The 10,861-nt window shown below is 35.8% G+C and overlaps 2 protein-coding genes across 3 annotated transcripts; one reads left to right on the forward strand and one right to left on the reverse strand.

The window, feature by feature from the left end:
* On the reverse strand, positions 1-3,928 carry LOC104606714 (2-oxoisovalerate dehydrogenase subunit alpha 1, mitochondrial-like). Its single transcript, XM_010272055.3, has 9 exons — positions 3,330-3,928; positions 2,184-2,321; positions 1,852-2,034; positions 1,411-1,568; positions 1,233-1,332; positions 1,033-1,144; positions 786-925; positions 499-684; positions 1-392 (listed from the first exon to the last, which is right to left on the reverse strand). The coding sequence occupies exons 1-9, from the start codon at positions 3,594-3,596 to the stop codon at positions 225-227; spliced, it is 1,452 nt and encodes a 483-aa protein (XP_010270357.1). The 5' UTR covers positions 3,597-3,928; the 3' UTR covers positions 1-224.
* A 4,577-nt stretch (positions 3,929-8,505) lies between these two features.
* On the forward strand, positions 8,506-10,415 carry LOC104606713 (transcription factor bHLH25-like). 2 transcript variants are annotated; one of them, XM_019199329.2, is made up of 3 exons: positions 8,506-8,741; positions 8,853-9,240; positions 9,905-10,415. In XM_019199329.2, exons 2-3 carry the CDS (start codon positions 8,853-8,855, stop codon positions 10,066-10,068), a joined length of 552 nt encoding a protein of 183 aa, XP_019054874.1. In that variant the 5' UTR covers positions 8,506-8,741; the 3' UTR covers positions 10,069-10,415. The 2 variants fall into 2 exon arrangements, with proteins under 2 accessions (XP_019054874.1, XP_019054875.1); XM_019199330.2 differs by lacking the exon at positions 9,905-10,415 and adding an exon at positions 9,389-9,551 and having other exon boundaries at positions 8,510-8,741.
* Positions 10,416-10,861: the final 446 nt, after the last annotated feature.

Consider the following 10,861-nt stretch of genomic DNA (forward strand, 5'->3'; position numbering starts at 1 on the left):
TGAAATGGAGATTTCCTGTATTAATTTTTATTGTTTGTTAACATTCTTAATATTTGCATCATTCTTCCCCAATTCTGGTTTACATCAGATGCCCATGTAATCCCCAAGATCAGACATGCTTTGAATTCAGGAAATAGTAATTACAATTATATACATAGATGCCGGAAGATCCCAAGATTTTCCAAAAATATTACTCTACATATCCTTGCTTTTGTTATGATGATCTAGACAGGCACATCAGGAGGGTAATCCTGTGGATGTCTCTTGATTGTCTCTCTAAGTAGTCTTTCTTGTTCAAGGAGATTAGATGGGGGGTGATCATAGACATCTGTGAACAAATCAGCAAGAAGAGGTTTCTCCACCTTCTCTGCAACCTGAATTGCATGCAATATCTGCATTGAAGTGTGACCAGTTAGCTTTTTTTTTTTTTTTTTTTACCAAGAATATTACAATAATATGAAGCAAAGTAGGAGTTCTGTGGACATCATGGAAACCCACCTTCTTCCTCATATTCCTCCTAAGCTCTGATTCATTTTCATTACTCCACCAACCGTTCAATTCAATCCATTTTCCAAATCTAGTAACAGGGTCTCGTGCCGATCTCCAGTGTTCGATTTCGTCAACTGCACGATATTTGGTTGAATCATCTGAAGTAGAGTGGTGCCCAACTCTATAGGTAAGTGCCTGAAAATTTAACAAGGAGAAATCAATAAATGGAAGGGAAAAATCCACCTTATGAGTTGCATAAAAACAAATAACAGAGTATCAGAAAAATAACAATGTACCTCTATTAAGATGGGCCTGTGTTCACTGATAGCCATTTCACGGGCTCTCTGAACTGCACTATAAACAGCAATGACATCATTCCCATCCACTCGAATACTACGCACTCCGTAAGCCTGACCTCTAACTACAACACCATCACCTGCCAATATGTAAACCTGAACACTATGAGCCTCGATCAATGAAGAGATTCTAGTTCTACCAGTGGAAATATAGAAACCTAAGAAAGCATGACAGGTGAGGAAGTACTTCGAAATTGTTCTGATGTGGATGTACTAATAGCCCAACCATTGTTGCGACAAATAAAAATAACTGGGGCCTCCATTACTGCTGCAAAATTTAATGCAGCATGGAAATCTCCCTAAAACAGTGTTTAAACAGTTAGAAATTAAAGCATGGAATTAAAACTACTACTGTCTCAATTAGTTCAATATTAGTTGTAAATTTACCTCACTTGTGGCACCATCCCCAAAATAAGTGACCACACATGCATCTTTCTTATCCATTTTCAGAGAATATGCTGCACCCACAGCTTGGGGAAGCTGTGTACTGGCAAAAAAAAATTGTTAAGGTTTCTGGTTCTGATTCATTCATGTGCATGGATTATATGAAGGGCTGATATCTTACGCAATCGGTGATGATACGGTGAAGTAATTGTGCTTTCTAGACCCATAGTGGATTGGCATCTGACGGCCTTTCCCACAATCACCTTTGTTCCCAAAGCACTGGTCTGCGAATTCTTTCAGGGTAAAGCCACGCCATAAGAGAACTCCTGGCTCCCTGTACTGCACTCATATATTATTGTCCATTTAATTTCATCATCATCTATAAAAATTTTGTAGTTATTGAAGCACGGAGGAAACTTTTCCATGTATAGATATCCTCCTTGCCTCTACTGTACAGCAGTACAGGTGAAGATGCAAAGAGGAGAACTCCCCATTAAGGAAAAACTGTTCCATGAACATAAATGTATCAGTGTGCCTGGATTTTTGTAAGTTTATTAATTTTATGAGGTCTTCATGTTGTATTGTTACCGGAAAGAATGTACAAACATATACTTTTCACAACCTGAGGCAAAACAATGTCATCAATGGCGAGGGCAGCAGCTGATGCAATGTTGATGGCCTCTTCTCCATTTGAGGTAAGGTAGAATGAAATTCTTCCCTGTCTCTGAGCTTCATAGAAAATGGTGTCCATGGTTTGAAGAGTGACCATGTCGTTGTATATTCTCAAAGATAATTCCTTGCTTAGCTGATGAATTGGGTATCCAGTTGATTGACAGACAAGATGTATTAGTAAACAGATGGATAAAGCATGTAGTTTTCTTTTTTTTTTTTTTTCTGGATACAGATTTCAACGTTGAAAATAAAGAAAGATTACTAGAAGCAAAGAGGAGATACAGGTTGGAAACTGCTGCCAGGAATTTGTCGCCCATTGTCGTCTAGTACCCGATAGCATTTGATCCGCTTGTCAGGGGACTCGGATATGAATATCATATCAGAAGTGAATTTCACTTTTCCCCCAGGAAAATCCAAGAGCTAAAAAGATGAAACAAAAGCAATTAATGAAGATAAAATATATTTCCAGGAGATAAAAATTCCAGACATCTCCTGAAGTTTGTAATAATCCTAAAGCAGAAAGATTATTGAATATAATCAAGTAAAAGCTTATTGATGGACCGATTTTATGTCAGAGTTCAGAGTTTATCAGCTGAGACGAGGGCTGCTTAAATTATACCTAGTAGAGAGATAAAATTCAGATAACATTAAAAGGTTTTTTCTGTTTTATATGAAAATTTTGGACAAATTAATAAATTTCAGATAAGTTCTATACTTCTTCCTTTTCTTTTCATAATTAGTAATTTTACCATACTTTTATTTCCAGGTTTAACGTAAATTCTCTGACTTTTCTTCTGTAAAACAGACATCAGTCTATAATTTATTTGAGATTGGAAAGATCAAAGATATGTTCCTCTGAATCACCTTAAAGATTTTTACAGATAGAATATGGAAGTGGAAGCCAGAGTAATAAAAAATAATGAAAACAAGACCTTCGACGGAGTTTCTACATCAAATTGATTCGTTTAATGAAGCATATACCAGTAAACCACCTATAATCAGAAGCTAGATTGAATACTATCTGGGCTCCATATGAGCTCCGGTAGCATTAAATGGTTTAATTTTAATGAACAGAAGAGCTCTGTTTTGTATAGACCAAGATTTCCCTTTTATTTCTTTTCTTAGGCTCTCAATCCTACCGACATATGATTCAAGGAGAACCCGTTATATAAACTCATTTCGTTTATCTTCTGAGTTTCCCTGAACCATATAAGAATCAGACTGATATCATCGTGAACAATGAAATATGATACACGATGCTCAAAACCCATTGCATGCAGACATCATCTTCCTCTCCTCTCCACCAATAGATCAATAAATAAAGAAAAACAAAATAACTATTTTAATTAAATAAGACCCATTAGAGTTTCAAGCTTGTCAAAAAGAAGAAACGAATTAAAAAAGAACAAATTTTCAGTTCTTTTGTACCTGATTTTCGTGTTCGTCGTACCGTGAATCATGATGTGTTTCAGCTTGGATGGATTCAAAATGGCGAACGGCGAAAAGAGTCCCGGAATTACCAAGAAATGCAGCTGGGTTTCTGTAACTTTGTTCAATTGGTGAGGTGGGCAAAGAATTGCGCTGGTGGGTTGGTTCTGGGTGACTCAACAAGCTGCGGTTGAGAATTCCCAACGAACCCATTTTCCCATTGAGATGTCGGGCGACATTTCCCGACCTTGAGAGCCAGACAGCCATGAAACAGAGCTTGTGGCGCTAAAATCATAGAACGTACAAGAAAGATGAAGGGAAATCCCTGTTCTGAATTCTAACTTGTTTGGATTCAAAAAGCATAGGTGATCTTTGAATGTTTTTAATTGCACGTAGGGATGAGTGGTAAGAAGAAATACGAAGAATGAAATGATAGAGTTCGACTGTCTCCACACGAGAAGGAGAAGGTCCACGACATCGACACGTAACCGGAGGATGTACTGATAATGTTTATCCCACGATGACCTCTTTGGATTCTTCCCGTCGGGGATGATAAGAATTTACATTTGAGGCTGACTGGATGTGAGTGGGAAATCCCTACTTCCCTAGTGGTCCAAAACCACATTATATCTACGGGAATAGCAGAGGAATTGATGTAAATACAAGTGTACGGTGAACAAAAAAATTGATTGGTGGGTTTTTGATGAAAATTTACATGTAAAAGGGAGTCCGTCCGTTTGGAGACTGGATCTGTTCGTAATACGTGGCGCCTCACACGCACATCCCATCATCAAAATATTTTCCGTACTTATTAATTATTATTTACGGAGATATTTCACTACATGGTGGCCTATTTGTGAGGAACAGATCCATCATGGTGGCCTATTTCACACCATCCCATCACGTCCCATCATGTCCCTATGCATCCCATCATGTCACGTCCGTATGCTCCTCACACCTATTTGTGAGGAGCATATCCCATTTGGTGGCCTATTTGCACATAGGCACACAGGGAATATGTTTTCTAATTAGTCAAAATCCATGTGATATAGGATTTTTTAATCAAATTGTAAATTAAAGTTAATGGGTTTTCAAAGAGCTAAATACTTATAAACACCTTACCATAAGATTTCATTAGAGATATCATCTCCATTTGATATTTCATCACATTAAGATTTTAATTTGGGCTATCTCGATCAATGTATTCATTTCTTAAATGCCAATCATACCATTTATAGACTACTCAAACCCCATTAAATGATCCAAGAGACCTATACCTCTAGAAACTCCATTGTCATTATCTGATTTTTGTTTAATTCAACGTTAAAACCCCAATTTATCCTAAACACCTGATTTGACCGTTTTAAACCTTTCAAATTACCTAAAAATTCTTAAGCATTGCCATCAGACCAAGGACCTCCTAAAATATCGAACCCTAAAATTTCAACCCAAAATTACCCTCCATTTATTCTTTTATGAAACCAAGATTCTCTTTTGAACCTTCTCGTTAGCCTTAAACACCCACAACCCAAATCTCCTTGATCCTAACACCTCTAAATTAATTAGACTATACAAATAAACCCTAGACACACCAAAAACATCTACCCACAAATTTTCAACCTAAAATTCCCCTATTTGCCCTATTATCAAACAAATATTCCATTTTAGATGCTCTCATTGTCTCAAATTTCTAAGATTTTGGCCCTCCAAAATCAATCAAATGTTTCCATAAGATCCTAAACACCCTAAAAACCTTACCCACAAAAATTCAGCCCCAAATACCTTTATTTGACCCTCCATTATACCAAGATTCCGTTTCAAAGCTTCATATTGACTAGATCAAGTCCTTTCCAAATCTGTTCAATCTCGGCATAATTACGCCAATCTAACCCTACCAATCAACCCATAATGCTCAAAAACACCACCTACCAAATTTCAACAAAAATTCCTTCATTTTCCCCTTGATTACACCAAGATTTTGTTTCTCTCTAGATCTACCTAATTTGAGCCTATTTTGGCCAATCTAACCCCACCAATCGGTTCAAAATGCCTAAAAACCCCACCCTGTAAAATTTTAGTAAAAAATACCCTTTTTTCACTCCATATAAAAATATTCCATTTTGGTCAGTCCTATTGGCTAATACATGCAAAACCATTGTATATACTCAAATCCATCTCCACCCTTCATTTTTTTAACCCCAAATATCCACCATTATATTAGAATTTTGTTTTTGTCTCTTTAGACCCGAATTGACTAAAATACCCCTGATTTTACCAAAATACCTAAAATAAATGAATAAACACAATAATTAAATATGGTATTTTTAAAGATATTTTTGTTATTAATTATTTAATTTGTTTAATTGATAAACAATATTTATGAAAATACTATTAATTAATTAACAATATTTTGAAATAATTATTTAGTAATTCAATAATTAACAACATTTTTATTAATTATGGTATTTAATTAAATACTAGTAGGGAACCTATCGATGCATAGGAAAACCCAATGTCTAATTTCCTGGTAAAAATGATCAAAAGGATTAACAATATTTTTATTAATTATTGATTTTTTAAATATATTAAATAATTTATTTTCTTTTTTAAATATATTATTTACAAAATTATACTAATTTATCTTTTATTTTTCAATATAAGTTAATTAATAATTTCCTTTTCAATTTTTTTTCAATATTATACTAATTTATAGTAATAACTAAAATAATTTGTGTAATTATTGGTTCAAATTAACATTTTCATTCACTAATACTAATTTATCTTTAATAATTTAAAATGAAAATCACACAATTTTTAAATAATTTTCCAAAATCTATCAAATGCAATAAAAATTCCCAAATTTCCAAAATATTCCGATAATTTTCAATAATTATTTACTACATTTTAAAGAAATTTTCTAAAATTACATTAATATATATTTTTATTTTCTTCTCCAACATTATGATATTTTGTTTGCCAATTTGTAAACTCCACCAACTCTTTTCTATAGCTATAATTGTTGAATTTATTTTTTAAATTTTTAATTAGTTTTAAATGAAATTTATAAAGAATTATTGGTTGAAAATTTTGTATATTCATTGATTTCTAGTAATTTTTCTGGAAAATAGCACAATTTAATTGTTAGTGTAATAATTATTTTGAAAAATAATTAATTTAACGACACTAATAATTATTATTGGAATTACAGTTATTTCAAAACTACTGTAATTACAGTATTTTGACAATAACAAATTTTACTATAATAATTAATATTACACTAATAAAATTACATTAATAAATTTCTGAAAATGTAATAAGATGGAAATATATTTTAATGATAGGGGTATAAATGGAAGAATGAAATCAGGGTCCTTTGACGATAACATTGAGCCATTCTTATTTTTATTAATGGGTAAGAAGTACTATAATTAATTAAGAAATACTGTTAAATAGTATATTGCTAATGCTGTTAATTAATTAAATAATTCATTATGATAAAGGGAGAAGGGAGTGATGAGGTGGCTTCATGAGGGAGAAAGAAAAGCTAAGGCTATGACATGGCATGTTTATATTTTTGTGTGTGTATGCGTCTATATATTTATTAGTTTCCTAATAAAAATGAGAGTAAAAAAGGAGATAAGCCATGCTAGGTGCAAATTCCTAGTACTTCTAGAGGGAATCTTGCACCCCCCTCTAGAATTGTTCGATTTTGGTAACGAGCAAGGAAAGGATTGCTGACATGACAAGCTTTTGCTTGTGGGAGATACAAGCTCAAAAAAAATAAATAAATAAATATATATATATATAGATATAATATATAGTATACATTTAACTCATCCATTGAAAAAACAAAGGGGAATTATGGCTATATTTAGTTTTGTGGGCATTTATTGGAAAAATGCCGCCACACCAGTGCCACCTAAGCATTGCTGTTTATTATGCATGAAACCACTACTTGGTTTCAAGGTTTATCAAATAAATATTAAAAAATAAGAAATGATTGGATTTATGTGCATGAGGAGTTGGGGGAAATTCTAAATTCTAGTTTCTCTCAATGCCTCAATATTTATTGAAATGAAATATTGGAGATTTGTAAGCTGAGGTGGAAGATAACTTTATGGGGCATCACTTGAAACGCCCAACCAAACAACAAAAACAGTAAACATTTAAAATAACAATTTTCAATTAAAAACTTATCTGAGAAATACCCCATTTATAAATGCCCACAAAACTAAATACATACTATATCTATAATGCCTGAAAGAGATGATACCAAAAGAGTTTTGATCAATCAAAACCCACACGTTAGATGCGGTTTGATTGGTCATAAAATTTTTTGGATATTATGTCCTTCAGTATTAGTCGAACCCCAAAACAAATATAGCATTATCTTCTTACATTTAAAATAGTGTATAACCTACCAAATTCCAAAAACGAAAAGAAAGAAAAAAGAGAACAGAAAAAGAAACAAGAGGCTGAAAGGACTCGTTACTCTCTATGGTTTCTCTTAGACCTGTTCATGGGTCGGGCCGGGCTTTTACTGTGTATTAATAAATTTTTTTAAGGCCCGAGCCCGAGCCCGGCCCGACCATCGGGCCTACAATTTGGGCCCGAGCCCGGCCCTCATAAAAAGCCCGAAGCCCGAGCCTGGGCCCGGGCCCGAAATTTAGCCTATATTATTATTATTATTAATGTTGAAGCAGCTGAATAAAGAGAGAGATAGATTGAAATTATAAAGAAAAGAATAAAATATATATATATATATATTAAATTATAAATATATATTTTAATAAATATTATATTATTTATGTATTTTATATATTATATATTTTATAAAATATATAATACTGAGTCGGGTCGGGCTTTTTTGACAAATCCCGAGCCCGGCCCGAAACATAATCGGGCTTACTATGTTAAGCCCGAGGTCAGGCCCGCAGGCCTAATTATATGACCAAGCCCAGCCGGGGTGCGAGCCGGGCCGGGCCGGGCCGGGCCGTCGGGCTACCCGGCCCATGAACAGGTCTAGTTTCTCCTATGCTATCAATACCGACTACGAGTCCGGCTTCAGCCCAGGCTCTTTTGGTCCACGCATTCGGAGGACGCGCCGCGTGTCCTCCAAAGCGTGTGACGTTCTGAAACGTGCGAAAGCCTTTAACCCCCGTTAATAGCCTCTACTGTTAAGTGGGTTTACCTGGATGCGAATCTCTCTTCGAGTTCTCCTCTCCTTTGCCAGACGAGTCCGTACCTCACGCTCGCTTTTCTCCGCCCGGCGGCGACTGCAAAACCATCACCGCCGGCGATTATACAACCATCACCGGCGGCGGATCACCACCTGGGCAACATTCTTTCTTTCTTTCGGCAACCCCAACTCGCCCATCAATCAAGCTCAACAGTTGTATGATAATCTAATGGGTAATTTGGACGAGGCGATCTCATCTGCAAACATATGATCTTCCCATCCTACGTGACCCAAAATTATGTGTCTATTCTGCTTTAAGATGATATAATTCGTTGTTGTTACAGATGGACAAGGCTTCTGTTCTTGGAGACGCTATCAAGTATTTGAAGCAACTGCAAGAGCGAGTGAAGATATTAGAGGAACAGACGGTCAAGAAAAGAGTGGAATCTGTGGTGTTAGTCAAGAGATCTCATATCTCGGCCGATGATGACAATTCTTCCGATGAGAATAACTTGGATGGGGGTCGCTCCGATGATGAGGCGGCACTCCCGGAAATAGAAGCGAGAGTGTCGGACAAGGACGTGCTCATAAGAGTTCACTGTGAGAAACAGAAAGGAGTTGTTGCCAAGGCACTGGCCGAGATAGAGAAACTCCACCTTACTGTTGTCAACACTCAACAGCAGCGTCATCCCCTTTGGGAAATCAGCTCTCAATATCACCATAGTTGCTGTGGTAAGTCCATCCATCACCGTCGCCGAATCAATTAATTTATTATTGTTGCTTTTATCTTGAAAATTCTGCTTTTCGAAGCCATAATTTGATTTCTCATTCTTTGTTCAATCTTTAAAAGAAGAGAACCGTTTCTGATTAATTATTGTAGATGGAACCCGAGTTCTCCATGAAAGTGAAGGATCTTGTGAGGCATCTCCATTCAGCTTTTAGACAATTTATGTAAGAAGAAGAATAATAAGACGAAGAAAGAAGAAAGAAGAAGGAAGAAGAAATGTGTTATGAAGGCTCAGTTACAATTGGTTTTAATCAAAGTGTATAGAAGGATATCTTTTTTTGGCTTCTTCGTGGGTAGAAGCTTAAAGATGAGGAATTAGATGATGGTGGGTGGCTTACGGGCAGCCAGCTTAAGGTCCTCCATTTTTTCTTCATAAAGAAGTAATCCAGTAAAAGAAATCTGAAGAAATAAAACAAGGCCTGCAATTCTGCTGCACACACAAACACATATATATATATATATATATATTCAGACCATTCACCATTTGTTTATCCCCTTGTTGGCCCTGAGGTTTCTTTGTTCGTCCATTTGCTGTGGTCTGTCTGTTTTTTTGCACAGTCGACTTGTTGACCGATTTATGTTGGGCTGTGGTTTGTCTGTCTTGATCAGCTGGCGGTGATGGTTGTGTAGTCGCCGGCGGTGATGGTTTTACAGCCGCCGTTGGGCGGAGAGGAGCGAGCGTGAGGTTCGGACTCGTTTGGCAGAGGAGAGGAGAGAGAACTCGAAGAGAGACTCGCGTCCAGGTTAAACTCACTAACGGTAGAAACTACTAACGGGGGTTAAAGCCCTTCGCACGTTTCAGAACGTCACACGCTTCGAAGGATACGCGGCACGTCCTCCGAATGCACGAAACGATTCGCGGACCAAAAGAGCCTGCACTGAAGTCGGACTCATCAATAAAGAGCCTGGACTGAAGTCGGACTCATCAATACCACACATGCAATCTGTAATAAACGTCTATTTCATTATTAATTAATAATGGTCTTCTGAATAACAAGAGGTCTTTCCTACACAAGAAAAGAAAAAAAAAAGAATAAATTATAAAGACCCCTTGTATTATGGGTCTGTGACAAAGATTCCCTGTATTTTGTTTTGCAATAAAAACTCCCCTTTATTATAATTGTGAGACAAAAACTCCCTTCTATCAACCTTCTCTCCAATATTACAAACCCCGTAGTATAGGGGTCTCTTTGTCACATAAAGCAAAGGTAGAGGATATTATTAGTTATAAGAATAAAAATATTGAGATAAAAGAAAAATATCACCTTCCATTTTGGCTTTTGTAAAGATTCTTGTGAAAACATTTTGGAAAAGACAAGGAAAAAATTGACATTTGATTTTGTGTGATTTGAAGGGTTTTGTCCTTTTTTTTTTAAATCCTTTAAGTTTACTCCACGTGTAAGGGCGGCCACCTTAAAATTTATTAATTATTATCTTAAAGGAAGAAAGGGGGACGTAATTATTTGCCTTTTGCCGCAAAGCTAACAAAGAAAATGCATTTCCTTTTCCATTCACCCACACCCAGCACAAGGCTTAAACAAAAATGAGAAGGGAAAAAACATTAAT

This window comes from Nelumbo nucifera, chromosome 5 (genome assembly GCF_055504915.1).
Source record: "Nelumbo nucifera cultivar China Antique chromosome 5, China Antique-T2T, whole genome shotgun sequence".
In the NCBI taxonomy this organism is placed as follows: Eukaryota; Viridiplantae; Streptophyta; class Magnoliopsida; order Proteales; family Nelumbonaceae; genus Nelumbo; species Nelumbo nucifera.

Coding starts and splice junctions, on each gene's coding strand:
- LOC104606714 (XM_010272055.3), bottom strand. CDS start 3,596: ATGGCTGTCTGGCTCTCAAGGTCGGGAAATGTCGCCCGACATCTCAAT. Junction 2,322..3,329: donor ACGACGAACACGAAAATCAG/GTACAAAAGAAC, acceptor TCATCTTTTTAG/CTCTTGGATTTTCCTGGGGG. Junction 685..785: donor ACAGGCCCATCTTAATAGAG/GTACATTGTTAT, acceptor TTAAATTTTCAG/GCACTTACCTATAGAGTTGG.
- LOC104606713 (XM_019199329.2), top strand. CDS start 8,853: ATGGACAAGGCTTCTGTTCTTGGAGACGCTATCAAGTATTTGAAGCAA. Junction 9,241..9,904: donor ATATCACCATAGTTGCTGTG/GTAAGTCCATCC, acceptor TGTCTTGATCAG/CTGGCGGTGATGGTTGTGTA.